The sequence below is a fragment of the Maniola jurtina genome, chromosome 1 (assembly GCF_905333055.1).
Source record: "Maniola jurtina chromosome 1, ilManJurt1.1, whole genome shotgun sequence".
NCBI classification, from domain to species: Eukaryota; Metazoa; Arthropoda; class Insecta; order Lepidoptera; family Nymphalidae; genus Maniola; species Maniola jurtina.
Window position 1 is genome coordinate 11359361 of NC_060029.1, and position 16901 is coordinate 11376261.

The window sequence follows — 16901 nt, forward strand, 5'->3', positions numbered from 1 at the left end:
GTTAGAACAATAGAGGTTAGGAGTTAGGAGATAGGCTCAAAAGGGCTAGAGCCCAGAGCTGTTGTAAAACCAGTTGAAAAAAAATGTCTATGGATTTTCTAACCTAAAAATCCTAAAAATATTGTAATCATCAATTATTGTGATGATTATTTTGTAATGTAGGTAGGTACCTAATAAAATGTGAATCAAATCAGTCAAAACAGGAAGTAAGGAACTGAACTATTGATTATTATAATAAGATGGGAAGCACATCGATAGCGTTAACGTTCAATGTGCAAGCAAAATGTAACATATCAAGAGCTCGAGCCGCATCAATGAAGTTACCGCATTATGAAGTTGAAACTCCTGTATTTATGCCGGTTGGAACTCAGGTGGGTTGATAACTAAGTAGTAAAATATATTGTTTTAAGCCCAAAGCACAGATGGTCTAACATAATTTATGCTTTAAATAATTTAATAATTCAAACTGTTTTCATAATAATTATGAAAACTGAATTATTAAATTATTTAAAGCATTATTTATTAGGCAATTATTTCCTACAGAACCTATTAATCGCAGAATTCATAACAATAAAGGAATCTTTTAAGGTTTTGTAGTATAACAAGAAACCTTTGTAGTTTCATCCAGTCCATGTCGTCTGTCAGTGTTTCACCCATTAGGAGCTGTAAAGTTGAAATTAATTTGACTGTACCTTACTCGATGCTTAATAATATGAGATAGGCGTCATTTGTCCCGCCTTAACGCATCTATCTCGCTCTATCATATAGCGCTGTCCCTCTCTCTCTCTACCACCACCGCCAAGCAGTGCGGAGCGTGGCCCAAATTGGCCGCGTTCTCCATTTTTATTCATTGGCGTTTTGTTTCCCGCCGAGAACGGTTGTGCTTGCTTAAAGCAGCACTCTGGAGAAAAAATTACCTGCATTGGATAAAGTATTATAATACTCGTGCAAGAGTATAATTACTAAACAATATTTCATAAAGGCGGTAAACCAGATCACGTGAGTTTTTCAATTTATTTAATTCTTATAAATGTTTGAGTGTAGAAATGCTTTTATTTCTTAAGCAAAATTTTACTGCATAGCTAAATTCATTGGCTATTTATGAAAATGTCATCTTAAAGGTAGTTTGTTAATTTAAATACACGATTCAACAGATAGTTTGACATCGAATGAGTCAAATATCGATTTTATTAAGCTACCGTCAATGAATCCTATATAATTTCCAACAATTCATTGTGAACGAAAAACTACTTCATAATGTAGGTAGTTTTTAAAACATTTGCAGTTTTTGTTACATTCAGCGCCACAAAAACCACAGTTGGTTTTACCTGGCACTGAGTTAATTAATAATAGCTATACAATATAAATAATTATACCAGCATAAAGCCAAATTGGTAATGTAGGTACATAGTACTTAATCTTGTGGGTAGGTAAGGACAATGTGCAGCGCGACGTGCAACGTCGTGAACATTCACGTCATTCATATTTTTAAATGCTATTATTTTCTATGGAAAGAAATGTTGAAATAGTTATTGTTTTAAAAAGCTAATGCTATTTATAATTTAATATAAAAGGTATCCCGGTAGTACCGGTGCTTCCGTTTCATTTACTTTTAGATTCTTGCAGGGTAGAAGTACATAATTGATTACATGAAAGGAAAAGGTTCAGATACCAGTTTTCAGATTAATCGAGCCTATTGAAAGTGAACAAATTTATAGCTTATCAAATGATGTAAAACTTTCATGCCTATCCACCTACCACGATAAATATATTATCTCTCACGATATGTTGATAATTTGACCGGCTTTCATGAACTAAACCCGTGGTAGATGCCTTTTACGAGTTAACAGAACTGGTATAAGTCTAATTGAATAAAAACATTTTGAATTTGAATTTGAATTAATGGACAACGGTATTAGAGTTACCTAAGAGAAGTGAAAGTGTAAGGCTCGAAGAAATGTTAAAAAGTTCCTACCTTCTACCTTCTGAAAATCTACCTTCGCCGCGCAGGCGTATTTTTGAAAACAGAATGGCTTTTCGTGGGAGTTTACATGGCAGTGGTTTTGGTCATTTAAGAATCTAGCTTCGCCTCGCAGGCGCAGCTTAAAAATTAAATGCCTCCTCGCGGGAGTGCATGGACCATTTAAAAACCTAGATCCACTTCGCAGGCGAAGCTTAGAAATTAAATGCCTCCTCGCGGGAGTGCATGAGCCATTTTTAAAAAAAAAACCTAGATCCACCTCGCAGGTGCAACTTAGAAATTAAATGCCTCCTCGCAGGAGTGCATGGGCCATTTAATAAGCTAACTACGCCTCGCAGGCGCAGTGTAAAAGCCAAGTAAGCAACTCCTCGCGGGAGTGTGCATGACATGTTATGGTCTCAACTCTCAGTGGCATATCAATCAGTCGCTCTTGGGCGCCACTGATATTTATGCTAAGGTTTACGCTCCGTTATACCTGTTTTTTCGTCGAAACCTCCTTTGGTTCGTCTTGGTTGAGGGAAAATATCTGAAGAACTTTAGCTCAATTTCACAGGTACAGGCTTATGACCTAATGTTTTGTTCGATTAAAAATCTAGCTACGCCTCGCAGGCACAGTTGAACTACGCAGGCTGGTCAGCACACCTCATGCATTTATGTTTGTAATGGTCCATGCCTACTTGCCCTTGCAGGGTAGTCGTTGCTAGGAGCACAGCTGCTCTCGTTTTCAGTCACGACGTAAATAATTTTATGGTCTTTTGCATGACCTTATTAAGGAAAGTATGGGTTCAAAGCGATACCGAATGCAAATATATTGATATAAATTTCAGAGGCCACTTGCGTCGCGTTACAAACAAATTGGGAAAAGTAAAAGCTCCGAAATTACACATAATATAAATATATTCTTATATCTCATAAAGCGTATCGCATACCGCTTTTTACAAGCTCCCGATATTTTTAATGGGAGTCATCCAAATATCGCAGTCCTATTGCCATAGATTGACATCTACAGTGTGTACAGTGGGCAATGCAATCATTTTTAATTGGCTGTCGCTCTCTTGCTGCTGGCTAATTACAGCAAGTATTAAGATTATAACAATGTGTTATTCACATCTCTCAAGCTAAAGGAGCCATACTTCTGACCAAGTAAAGGTGCCTATAAATAACATGAAAAGAAAGCCAACATAGCAACTTATTATTTTTATGTGGAAAACTTAATTCTATCATTACACGCTAATTCAATGGATACGTTAACCTAAATTCATTATCATGATAAACGCATCACCAGCTTACTACAGAGCACGGCTGTCTTCACTAAATGAGAAGGGTTAAATAGTTTGAATTATAATAATATTTTTTACTATTTACAACTAACCTAATGACTCTATACTCGTCATAATATATCGTTGTGGTCTACATGAGCATGCCCAGTGATCAACTGATCAGGTAGATTTGTTCAGTGACTGACATGAACGTGCGAACCTCGTGCGTGAGTGGCGCCCGCTGCAGTACGCGAGTGCGAGTGCATGTTTGCGCCAGCAGTGGCGGCTTGCATCCACGTGACCCACTCTTTCGGCTCTCGAAACTGTATTTTCTGAAGAATAGCAGGTTTTTGCACCTTCCCTCATATTATTGATCTGCATGAAGCGAAGGATTTGAGATGATGGTATCAGAATCTCCTTTCTTCCATCTACATGCCTTTTGCAGCTTATTCTCTCACAAACAACGTTGCATGGACATCGCGTGTCGTGCTTGATTGGGCAGACTTCTCTTTGTCGAGCCTTGGACCAAACCGATGCATTCCAGGAGAAATTTCCGGTTATTGTAAGTTTCAATCAATCAATATATTTTTGATGTAAATGCATGTATGCTAAGTGCAATACATTTAATGGAAAAGTCAACAAGGATGTTAGAGTTTATTTAAAAGTATCACCTCATTTCCAAGGTCATGGTCAGCTTTTTCGTCTGGCATGGACTTATGACAGAAGAGGACGCAATCTGCTCCTCGCTTGGCATCGTGGCCACCAGATTACTATTATCATTATTTATTATTTATAATAGACTAAGCAGCTTTCGCTGATTCGTCTATATCAGAGGTACTTCGAGTTTTTCCGAATGTTTGTTTAATGTTTTCTTGAACTGGTTAACAGAGCTTGTCATAACCACATCCTTGGGCAATTTATTCCAAATGTGACCGACTTTGTGGGTCAGAAAGTTTTTTAATGGATTTGACAATGATAATTGACATGTAGCTTCATATCATGTCCCCTAAATCTAAGATTGCTCCTTCTCAGAAACATGCTTTCAAAGTTGGGACATTTAATAGTTATTTAGTATTTTGTACGTTTCAATCCTGGATCATAGTCTAATACATTTTCAGTTTTGCAACAAAACAACGGTCATGCCGACTATGTTTCTAGACTTGGCATTCCTCGGATTTAGCATTTGCTAACCGCATACTCGTATGGCGGAGAAAGACCTTAGAATGAAATGCTAGATTTATTCGCACCTAGCCGTGAACGGTGTAGCAAAACTTTTTAAAATTGTGCTGCTATCTCATTCTATAATCTTAAACAAGATAGCCTTCTTACATGGAAAATTTAATGTTAACTGTTAAAATCGTTTTCCAGTTCAAAGTCACATGACAAAAAATTTCATATGCTCTGCTCGTGGCAGAAGATTCATGGTTATACTTTTAAAATAAAACAACCCCTTTATTTTTCAAAATTTTGGTTCAGAAACTGATTCAGTGGACAAAAATTTTCAAATCTAACGAATTTCTATATTCGAATAATAACTTTGATCCAGCCTGATGTATCAGAACTTAAGATCTGTTTAGGGGGTGTGATTTAATTTCATAGTTATTCGTAATTGTAACATGGTTATTAATTCTGAGTGAATTAGATCTGTGTGCAAGGATGCTACAAGAAGCATTAACACAATACCTTACCTTGTATATGTTATAAGTGGGCTGTAATTCTAAAATCTACGACATCTTCTATGATGTCGCTGGATTTAATAGTCATGTGTAGGTCTGGATCGTAAAAGTTCCAGGAGCAAGGTGTGTCCGACGCTGGAACGATATCAGTCCAATCAAAGATGTCAAAGGAACAGGTTAAGACAGTTTTATTGTACAGTTCGTTCGGATACTATTGTGCAAGGAATGAATTTTCGTACCGAATCAGCTTACCGTGCCCCTGACTATGTCCTGATCCTCGACACGGGCTATTTGGGTAACATTACCATAAAACTTTCAATAAATTGAAACTGTGAGAATATTCCTTGTTTTTACCAGTAAAATATCCACTTTTATGATTGAACTTGGTCAATTTCTTTTCATATCTTTTGTGAATTGTACGAGCATTGCTGACTGTCTTCAAGTCAGCGTAGTTAAACATTGTTGTCATGAATTATTCAAAGTAGTACTTACCTACCTTGTCTTTGTCACTTTTCGATGGTCAATTTTTGGGTTCTTATGATGATGTAATGGTGATACTTAATTACGTAAACTTAAAAACGAAAGCTACGAGGGTTCGAAATGCGCCCAGGCATGGGAAAGGCTCACAAGGCTCAGCTGGGTAGTTCCCTGTTCTTTGAATTATCACCACTTCACAAAATTATTAATATTTAATAATAACAAATCTTTATTGACTTCACATAATGTAGTGTTTACAAGCTATCGGAGTTGTTAAGAAACTCATTCTTAAGCTTTCTTATCATTTAAATAATCCTTTACATTGTGATAGGATTCCAATAAGTTTCGTTTTATGAAACTTTAAGCTTGTTGAAAAACGTCTCCAAAAGGTTTTTGTTCCGTTATTGCTTCGAAATTAAAATCTTTAAAACATTATAATATTGAGCGCGCCAAGATAGATCTTGGAATGACTAAGCATTGTGCCAGAAGACAGTTTTTAATAACTACGTTTTATCACCATAGCTGGGCATTAACTCATTAATCCCTTCATCATTAATTAATGAAGTCAACATTTCGGCTAACAATAAGTCATTACAAGTCCTGGTCTGGTTCAAAGTGTCCTAGCTACAGCCGCCCAACGCAGGTTGTAGAGAGTTTTCCTTTATAGCTTTTTCATGCTTAGTTTAAAATAAACTTCTAATTCTAATAATAGGAAGAATGGCTGCTAGTCAAATCAGCGACTTTTTACCGTGTATTATAGAAGCAAGCGTTATTTTGCGGAAGTCCATGATATGCAAGGAACCAAAAGCTTAATTTGCTATAATTTATTTTTGACAGTGGCATCATCCCGATTCTGTAGAATGATAAAACAAAGAGTAAGAAGGAAATACCTAAACAATGATGAATTGTTTATTTATGAGTTTCAAATTAAAACTTTCTTCTGTTCTGGTGAGAACTGTACGAACTTTTCTAAATAGCAAAGCTATGAGCCAAGAAAAGGACATGGAACTAAAGAAACTAGACTGTTCTGGGAAGATTTTTCCTGGTCATAGTGAAAATAGTTATTTTAAACAAAGGAACCTTTCCATTTTAAATTCGCTCCAGGGCATGTTTTGCGCATGTACTAAGTTACTTATTTTTACCCAGGATTGTTCATTGTCATTAAATTGTTCTTAGTAGATATCTAAGATATCAGATGTCCGAGGATTTCATGCAGGACGGTAATAATTTCAGTATGATTTCGAAACGATTGGGTCAATTGTCTAATGTTGTTGAAATAGCTGTATTTTGACCCAGTTATATGGTTTTTGGTGGTACCCATATATTATGTTATTGACTCATAGAGTGAGTCTAAAATATTTAATCAATCTTGCAATGGCAATTGTTTTCATGACTAATCACTATCCTAATATTGATGCTGTCTAATTAATAGGTGGACTTTATATGTAAAGAATGTTTTTACAAGTGTTTGTGAGGTCAGCCTTACCTATTGACTGAGTATTACACATACAGGCACGCATATAATTTTAATTGCTAAATTTATTGCCTAGCTTATAATAGTTTGCCTGATGTAATACATACACGCGTATATCTTTTCTGTTATTTTGTATGTCGACTTGCAAACTCATTCTTAACTCGCAATCATGTGAATAGTTTGTTAATGAGGATTTACACCCCGTAATTTTTCTTTTCTCTTTTCTTAGCAAGAAAATGGCTTTATTTGCTCAACATATCAGTTGTCTTATATATATATATGTCACATTGGCGTCAAAGATGTTAAATCTTTGTATGGCGCAGATCACCACCACCACCAGGCGATAACAAACACGTCTCATATTATTAAGCATCGAGTAAGGTACAGTCAAATTAATAGACGCGTTTTACCTACCAATAAAACGCTTATTAATTTACTTACCTTACTCGATGCTTACTTTGAATTCTGCCTGGTGATTTTCAACGCAATGAATAAAAATGGAGAACGCGGCCAATTTGGGCCACGCTCCGCACTGCTTGGCGGTGGTGGTAGAGAGAGAGAGGGACAGCGCTATATGATAGAGCGAGATAGATGCGTTAAGGCGGGACAAATGACGCCTATCTCATATTATTAAGCATCGAGTAAGGTAAGTAAATTAATAAGCGTTTTATTGGTAGGTAAAACGCGTCTATTTAGTGCAGTTACAGAAACCTGTTCGGTCTACACAGGGGCTTGATGTTTCCTCAGTTACTTCTATAAACAGTTTTACTAACAACAATGTTAAAGCTCTCATATATCAATAACTCAGTTTTTATTTAAACATGAACGTTATACAAGTGTAAAAGCAAACCTAATAAATATTTAGGGGACAATGCCTATGATTTATATGGTAAAATAACTATATTTAAACGATTTTTTATTTTCTTTTAGGGGACAATGAAAGGATTATTGCCAGATCAACTTGAAAATTTAAATTGTGAGATTATATTAGGAAACACCTACCATTTGGGAAACAGACCTGGTGTGGAAGTACTGACAAAAGTAGGAGGCCTTCACAAGTTTATGGGATGGAATAGAGCTCTCCTCACTGATTCAGGAGGATTCCAAATGGTATCATTACTTAAATTAGCAGAGATTACAGAACAAGGTGTCAAATTTAAATCCCCGTATGATGATACTGAAATAATGTTAACACCAGAAAAGTCTATAGAAATTCAAAATTGTATAGGTGAGATTTTCTACTTTTTCTACTTTCTAGTTTGAAAAGTCTTGAACAATTTAAATTTGAGCTGTTTAAATTTTTGGGATAAAAAGTTAACTATATTTATCCGACACTGATGCAAACTAACTCTGTACCAAACAGATGGTGCCCGCAACTTCATTCACTTGGATTTAGGTTTTAAAAATCGAAAAAGTAGCCTGTCTGTTTCCGGGTTGCAAGCTGTCTCTGTACCAAATTTCATTAAATATGTTGTAAGCCTTTAAAAATCTTGTGGAACTTTTGTTCTGTTTTTTTCGAGACAATGTAGCCTATTTCAAGCTTTTAGTCCAGGTAAGCTATATACCAAATTTCATCAAAATCGGTTAAACAGATGGATGGAGAAAAGCTAGCACACATATGAACACACTTTCGCATTTTTAATATTATTATGGGTCAATAGGTGCTTATTTTATTAATTAATAGGTGCTGATATTATAATGCAGCTAGACGATGTAGTACAAACAACTTTTCAAGATTATGATCGTATAAAAGAGGCCACAGAACGAACAAGTCGCTGGTTGGACCGTTGTCTGAAAGCTCATAAAAGGCCCACCGAACAAAGTATATTCCCCATAGTACAAGGATTATTAAATCCAGAATTACGAAGGCAGAGTGCTGAGGAACATATCACTAAAGATGTCAATGGTTTTGCTATCGGCGGTCTTAGGTACATATTTATATTGAAGATAGTTAATTACAGACTGATAAGAAAAACTTTAGCTTCCAATAAGTGCCTAGGAGTGTATTAGTGTAGGCTTTAGCTTGTAAACACGAACAGTGCAAAGAAATCAGCAGTATCTTTGTTAAGAGTAGCAGTCCTGGTGTCCTTAGTTGTTTTGTTAGGGTCAGCGCACACTGCATAATACTTGAGCAATTTTCATTGATAAGTTGACAATGAACTAAATCTCACCTAGTTAGTTCAAAAAGTATGAGAAAATCCTAAAGGATTAAGGATAGGTTATCTCTAGCACTGACCCTAGTAAACTTTATTATAATTGGTTAGTTCAATAAAACTGGAATTAGGTTAAGGTAAACTTAGAAAAGTTGAAATATATATTATCAAGGCCTACCAACAGCGGATGTCCACATGCTGATGATGAAGTAACATTTTTGTCTTTGCAGTGGTGGAGAAGCAAAAGATGACTTTTGGCCCATGGTCAACCTAGGGACTGAAATACTAGATAAAAATAAACCACGCTATCTGATGGGAGTCGGATTGGCTATTGACCTTGTTGTGTGTGTTGCACTGGGAGTTGACATGTTTGATTGTGTCTTCCCTACACGGACAGCTGTAAGAACTTGAATAATAATCCATATTAATATTATAAATGCGAAAGTGTGTCTGTCTGTCTGCTACCTTTTCACAGCCCAACCGTTTAACCGATTCCGACGAAATTTGGCACAGAGTTAGCTTATATCCCGGGGACGGACATAGGCTACTTTTTATCCCGGAAAATCAGTGTTCCCACGGATTCCTAAAGACTCATCCGCTCAACCGATTTGTATGAAAGGTACTGAGATAGCTTGCGTCCATGTTATTGACATAGACAATTTTTTATCGCGGAAAACCAAACAGTTCCCACGGGATTTTCAAAAACCTACATCCACGCGGACGAAGTCGCGGGCATCCTCTAGTAATCATTATAAATATCTTTATATTGTACATAAAACTAAATTGCGTTTAGCATCAAACGCAATATTGCCTCCTGCATCCTCTTCCTTATTTCTGAGGGTTGCCACTCCCTTATTAATATAATGGTAGGATTTTTCATGAGATAATAATGTGGTGGGTTCTGCATCAAGGATAGGGTGAAAAATATATATTTTTTTTTATTTCCAGAGATTTGGCTGTGCACTAATAAATACAGGACAATTGAATCTAAAACAGAAACAATTTGAAAGTGATCTCAATCCAATTGACAAAGACTGTGAATGTACTACATGTAAAAACTACACCAGAGCCTATTTACATTGTATAGTATCAGTTGAAACTGTAGCCTGCCATTTAATCTCAGTGCACAATATTGCTTTTCAGGTAGGTATATTTTATACTTAACTTGTTTTTATATTCAAAAAAATAAATTAGAATCTTACTTGATAATAATTAAGTGAAGACATGTACTCTGATGGAAGAGTGCCAAGGCCTCCACTATGAGAATAGCCTATACCCAATAGAACCACAAAACTCCAGTGCTGGCTTACATATTTACTTATTCTTACTACCCATAAAATTTATAATATGTGATACTTGTCCTTCTTGCGCCAGAGTTGTGTTTGTGCAATTTTCACATTCTCCTTAATCATTTTTTAAATTGATTGCAGATGCGTCTGATGAGAACTATGAGAGAAAATATTAAACAGGGAACATTCCCACAATTTGTGAAGAAATTTGTGAATGACTTACATCCTGATAAGAACTATCCTAGCTGGGTTAAAAACTCATTGATGTCTGTTGGAATTAACTTATTGGAAGACTGAACATTTCATAACATTCACTACTTTTCTAAACAGAGTGGATAAGAACTTGTACAACTGTGTATATTATAAGCAAACTTATAATAATCAACTACAGAACTATAGCAGCGCTTGCTGGCTAGATGGTAATAGGTACCCTATACTTATAGTCAATTTTTTTTTAAATAATAAAATAAAAATATTTTTTATTCAATTAAACTTTTAAAAGTACTTTTGAATCGTCAAATGCATCAAGCACTTGTTCTGTTTTATTTTGTTGTATAAGTAAATCTAAGAAATATCTTAGAAATAAAAGCATACACTAATTTACATAGCACAGTTTTTATTTATTAGATCATTACATAAAATCATCAGAATCATTTCCATCATGATTTGTTTTCATATTTTCTTTCTTCATCAAAGTAGCATAACTTCTTAATTCTGCTTCCTCTTTCTTGCGTTTTTCTTCTTCTTTTTCCTTTTCCCTTTTTTCTCTTACCAATTTCTTTTTATCTTCTCTTTCTAACCTGTCTCTAGTTTCTCTTTCTAGTCTCAAATCAGGAAATGCTTCTCTTTTAGTTTTGTTTAGTCTATTCACAATATCATTTATTCTTTTAATTATTCTGACTTTTCTTACATCCTTGTCTTTGTGAAATGCAACTTGTCCTACCTGAAAGCAGGAAAACCTTATAAAAATACTGTATTCAATTATTTTTTATTCTCTGATTACGAAATACTCACCTCCATCCCAGCTGTTTTCTTCAAATTTGACCACATTGTGTAAACAATGTCAATATCATTCATTTTATTACCCATTATAGAGTTTGCTTTTACTAATTGGCATGCATCATCAAGCACAGAATTTGGTATATCGTCTATCGTTTGACCCTTAAAAGACAAAGCATTTTAAAAATACTCAGTAAAATATAATGTTGGTACATAATCACCAATGATCAGATTAGGTAGTGCAATTTGGAGTGAACAACCTATAACATCATCATAGTACTTAGGACTGAGATTCTGGGAATGATCCCACATTTATAGCAAATTTTGTTTTATCCAAAACTAGCCAATGTATACTGTACAATGTAATAACTGTTACTTCACATGACCTTTTTTCTGTGACTTCATTTGTATGATATATGGGTCTATATTACTCAAGGATAATGTCACTATATGTGAAAGCATTTTCAGAATCGGTTCATTAGTCCCATAGATTAGTGATTACCCCCCAAATCCAAACTACTCCTTTTTTTATTCAGATATAAGTTAGCTTTTGACTGCAATCTCACATGGTGGCAAGTGATGATGCTGTCTAAGTTGGAAGCGGGCTAACCTAGAAGGGGTATGGCAGTTTTCATTAAACCCAAACTCTTCAGAATATTAGTGTAGACTATCTTCGGAATTGGTCCCCTTTTTACTCACATACATACACAACATCTTCATTACTTTCAGCAGAGTGCCTCCTTTATAATTCAGAATATCAGTATAAATATATTAACTAATAGCATATCAATTTTATGATAATTAGCACTATTCTGATTATGGTGATAGTCTTGACAACTTTATATTGGACTACTTACAGGTGCTAAACGAAGGTAGACATGTGCTGATGAAACTTTATCTACATGGAACCAAACATCTTCGGGCCATCCCCATTTGATTAAATCTTCATCTAAAATTTAAAATAATTTGGATTATAGCTGGCATAACCTTTTTAATTCTACGAAAGTGTGTACATCTCAAAGTATTATTATACCACTACTATACGGATTTAGGATTTTTTAAATCCCTGATCTAAGGGAAACCTTTGATCTTCCAGGGTAAAAAGTGGCTTCCACCCATGTCCAGTAATCTCTGTACCAAACGATAAATTCGGTTTTTAAAGAAGGGTCTTTAAAAATCCCGGAGCTCTATAAAAGAATAACCTGCCTGTCTTCAGGATGTAAATTGTCTGAATACCAAATTTCGCAAAAAAATCGGTTAAAAAAAGTCATTAAAAGGTAGCAGACAGACATACCTTCGCATTCATAATATAAATGTATCAAAAAACTACTTACTCTCATGTTTATCGGTACCCATGAATAAAGTTACAGGTGGTGAAACAACATCGCTTGTAAAATAAAAAACCATTTTGCCTGGAAGCGAATATATCAATCTACGACTTCTGAAAATGCTTCTTTTTTTCGAAAGCTACCAACATTTCAATTTTAATGTACCCTAGTCCCTAGTCTACTATTATTTTTTGGCAAAGTTCAGAGAATAACAATGTGATAACAATAAAAATTACTTCAGAAATGACATTGACAGGTAACAACTGACTGCTGACAAGTGAGAACAGTGTTGCCAAATGCTTTCCAAAAAATGCACATTTCATGCACGAGATTGTGATATTTTGCTAAAAACCCGGCCAAGTGCGAGTCAGACTCGCGCACCGAGGGTCCCGTACTACAGAAGGTTTAAGTCAACGTGAAGTACCCTAGGGGTTTTTTGACAGATAGACAACAAAGGATCCTATTAGGATTCCTTTTGAGGTACGGAATCATAAAAACGGCGCCAAATTCATTTGATTAGGTAGTTTGTCTCCGGATTAACTAGGAATAGGACTACTATTCTTTATGAAAAAAATTAGTATGAAATTGGTTTATTCCTAATTATTACGGGTAAGTATAAAGTTTACCGTAATTTTTTTGTGTTTTTCATTGTCAGTAGCTTTCAATAGGCACTAACTATTCAGATTCACTAGATGCGAAGCGAATAAGTCGTTGCCAAATGCCAATGTGGAACCACAAAAAAATATGAAGAGTAAATGATTCGTGCGGTTTGGCACCGGCCCCAAAAAATATTATTATAGCACTAAGTACCTAACTATCTATATGAACTTTTGTGAGCATAATACCTATATTCGGTAATAAATTAAATTATTTTTTAATTTTTAATAAGCATTTATGGTTATTAAAGTCAGTTTTTTTTAAAATTTGTCACCATTTTCGTAGTAAACTTTGAAGCCGGAATGTAAGCAAACGCTGTACCGAGTTTCATCAAAATCGGTTAAACTGTTAGGCCGTGAAAAGCTAACAGATAGACAGACACACATACTTTCGCATTCATAATATAAGTGTGGATTCAGCCATTTTGTGTTGTTTTTGTGGTTGTTTTAATGCGTTTTGCAAAGCACTTGGCAACACTGGTAATGTCAATTTCAAATGAAATCAAAAATAATTTTATTTTTGAGGTTAAAAATTATACCTACCTAATTTTTATTCTCTTCTTGTTTAAACGTAAAAATAGCTAAATAATTGTCATTTTTATTTCTCAGGCAGAATTACAAATAGAATATTAAGAATGAATACTTCGTTTCATAGTATGTAAGTGGGAAGATATAGGTGAACCTATTTTGTGAATGTTTTTGTACTTATTTAAAAAAAGTTAAAATAATATACTACAAACATCATGGGAAGTCCAGAGCGAGAGTTATGCCCTCCACCATCAGAAGAAGATGAATTAACTTTGCCTCGAGCAAGCATTAACAAAATGATCAAAGAGTTAGTACCTTCTGTTCGAGTTGCTTTCGAGTCTCGTGAGCTAATACTCAATTGTTGTACGGAATTTATTCATCTCATAAGTTCGGAGGCTAATGAAGTATGTAATCAAAGTAATAAGAAAACTATAAATGCTGAACATGTTCTTCAAGGTAAGTAGAACAGCTGTGTGTATCTGTACCAGAAATATGCCATGATTGCAGCTTGTGATACTACTCCGCAAATGTAACTGCTACCCTGTGAATTGTATTCTTCCTTGCCCTTTTTTATAACTTCAAATCGAAGCCCATCATCATCATTGCTGTCTCACGAATACCATTCTATCATCTACTCATTTGTGACATCAAGGTGAAGTGCACATTTGTTTGTAAGGCTCTCTAAGGCAGAATGCTTGATTATAGTAACAAAACTTTCCAAGGATATTTACAAGCCAGCAGCTTTAAGCATATAAATTTTTACATAATACCAAAAGACATATAACTTGCACTAAATATTATCAATATTTTTCAGCATTAGATCGGCTAGGGTTCAGTGACTACACAGTTGAAGCAGAAGCAGTCCTGAAAGATTGCAAAGCAGTGGCTGCTAAAAGGAGAAGACAAAGCACAAGGCTTGAAAACCTGGGCATCCCAGAAGAAGAGCTGTTGAGACAACAGCAAGAATTATTCGCTAAAGTAAGATGGAGATCATTTTACACACTGTATAGACTTACCCACAATCCTGTAAATCGTAATCCTTTTGCACGCTTATCAAAGTTTGTCAGCTGCAATATGATCACACTGACTTCTGATTTTATGCTCTTTCACTATTGGCTAAAAAGAAATTGAAGCATAAAATATCATAAAACAGTCAACTAAGTACTACTAAGTATTGGTTGATAATAATTGATGACAAGTTACCCTTTGACTTGACTCACCTCATGGGAAGAGAAATGAAGTGAAGTAGTCTTAAGATGGAAGCTGGCTAAGTATGCTATTATACATATATTTAAACTTATATCCTTAATAAATTGTTGTACAGTATTGTAAATTATTGATTGGTTCCATCCATACATTTTAAATGCAAAACTGTTTATCTATCTGCTAGATTTTCACTGCCCCATCAGCTTAACAACTTTTGGTACAGAGATAGTGTATATCTCAAGAAAAGACAAAGACCTTTTGTCCTAGTAAGTCAAAGAATTTCCGCAGAATTGTAAAAAACTAAATCCAAATCGAAGAAGTCCACCTAATTGATACAGAGACAGCTTGCATTCTGGTCCATATCCATAGATATGAACTACTTTTTCTCCTGCAAAATCAAAAAGATTCCATGAGTTGTTTTTTAAACCAAAATTTGCACCGACATTGTCGCAGCATTGTTTAGGTACTTTTATCTATCAGCTAGTGTGAAATAAATATTAATTCATGTTACATTTCAGGCTAAAGAGGAACAAGCGAAACATGAACAACAGCAATGGTTACTGTTACAACAACAGGGCTTGATTGGTGTGGAGGGGGCGCCCCAGCCCTATGTACCACCACCGTCAGTCAAACAAGAGGACACTGAAGACGATGACTACTCATAGTTGCACTATGAAATAAACATTGTATCATTTCATATTTTATTTTAAATCAATATACTTATTTTAAGTCTTGGGCACATGCAACGCGTGACGGTAACATGTCTATGCGGTCCCTAGATGTTACAATATAAGAAATTGTATGAAGTCTCTACTCCTTAATGCTAAGTCACATGTCGTCCCTTTGCAATATAGAGTGAATTATGCCTTGTATAATAAAGCGTACACGCGTATGCGCGCGTTCAGTGACGTACTGCAGTGTAGTTTCTGTCTTTATTTTGATTGTTCAATCCTTGTATATATGTTAATTTTATGTGACTCTTGAATTAAAGTCAGTTTATTTTATAATTGTTGTGTTGTTTTATCAATCAAAACATGGTCCCTGGCTGGACCACCTAAATGGCGAAAATAAAAAACAGATCGGCAATCACAGGTCTAGTGTGCTTGCATTAAGGCAATAGGTATTTGACAAATCGCAAAAATGCTGTACTTTGAAGTAAATTGTTTATTTTTCTAAAGCATTAACAGCTATTAAATACATGCAATTAAAAACTTCAGTTTGTGAAGATTATAAGAACTTCTTATAATTTTGTATACATTATCCCAATAAATAAAAAAAAACAAGTTGAAAACATTGCTCTTCGCAACTTGTTGTGTAAAAATTTTCTTTAACATCTTGACGCTTTGAAGCCAACCTCCAGAAAATGATATGTTTAGGTTTAGCAATCAATTTGAACTGTTAGTTTTATACTAAATGTTTTTCATTTCTTAAATAATCTAAAACTAACCAAAAAACTTCCTGTGCTATTTATTTTCTTGCAGGCGCTCTATGGGATTCAGTGTCCACTGGACTCTCATGACGGGTGGACTGCGCGCGTCATTTCGTCGCAAAATATTATTTAAAATGAATTTAAGCTTATTATTTTTGAATGAAAGTTGTGTTTATAATCGTTGAAAAATAAAATAGGGATTTTTTCATTTCTAAATGAAGCCTGCTTATATACTAAAAGGAGATCATTATTTTTGGGCCTTTTCTGAAAGTGCCGGCCAACGAAAAAAAATGGTACGGATCGTTAGAACTAGCCATTTGAAGTAATAGTTAATATGGCAGAAAAGTTGTAGGATTGCTCTGAACCAAGTTATACAAGGTCGAAGATTCGTCATTTTCATACATTTTATTGATTTCTAAAAGTGCTGGGAAACATAAAATAATGTT

General features: G+C 35.0%; 3 protein-coding genes across 5 annotated transcripts; 2 read left to right on the forward strand and 1 right to left on the reverse strand.

Moving 5' to 3' along the window:
• Positions 1–87: 87 nt before the first annotated feature.
• Positions 88–10748, forward strand: LOC123869043 (queuine tRNA-ribosyltransferase catalytic subunit). Of its 2 annotated transcripts, XM_045911779.1 has the most exons (6): positions 92–371; positions 7798–8095; positions 8552–8795; positions 9251–9419; positions 9969–10163; positions 10451–10748. In XM_045911779.1, the coding sequence occupies exons 1-6, from the start codon at positions 240–242 to the stop codon at positions 10604–10606; spliced, it is 1194 nt and encodes a 397-aa protein (XP_045767735.1). In that variant the 5' UTR covers positions 92–239; the 3' UTR covers positions 10607–10748. The 2 variants fall into 2 exon arrangements, with proteins under 2 accessions (XP_045767743.1, XP_045767735.1); XM_045911787.1 differs by lacking the exon at positions 9969–10163 and having other exon boundaries at positions 88–371.
• Positions 10749–10905: 157 nt separating this feature from the next.
• Positions 10906–12888, reverse strand: LOC123869067 (coiled-coil domain-containing protein 25). Its single transcript, XM_045911807.1, has 4 exons — positions 12643–12888; positions 12166–12257; positions 11324–11470; positions 10906–11252 (listed from the first exon to the last, which is right to left on the reverse strand). The coding sequence occupies exons 1-4, from the start codon at positions 12713–12715 to the stop codon at positions 10941–10943; spliced, it is 624 nt and encodes a 207-aa protein (XP_045767763.1). The 5' UTR covers positions 12716–12888; the 3' UTR covers positions 10906–10940.
• Positions 12889–13753: 865 nt separating this feature from the next.
• LOC123865505 (protein Dr1) lies at positions 13754–16035 on the forward strand. 2 transcript variants are annotated; one of them, XM_045906577.1, is made up of 4 exons: positions 13754–13817; positions 13902–14276; positions 14635–14798; positions 15545–16035. In XM_045906577.1, the coding sequence occupies exons 2-4, from the start codon at positions 14036–14038 to the stop codon at positions 15689–15691; spliced, it is 552 nt and encodes a 183-aa protein (XP_045762533.1). In that variant the 5' UTR covers positions 13754–13817; positions 13902–14035; the 3' UTR covers positions 15692–16035. The 2 variants fall into 2 exon arrangements, with proteins under 2 accessions (XP_045762533.1, XP_045762524.1); XM_045906568.1 differs by having other exon boundaries at positions 13800–14276.
• Positions 16036–16901: the final 866 nt, after the last annotated feature.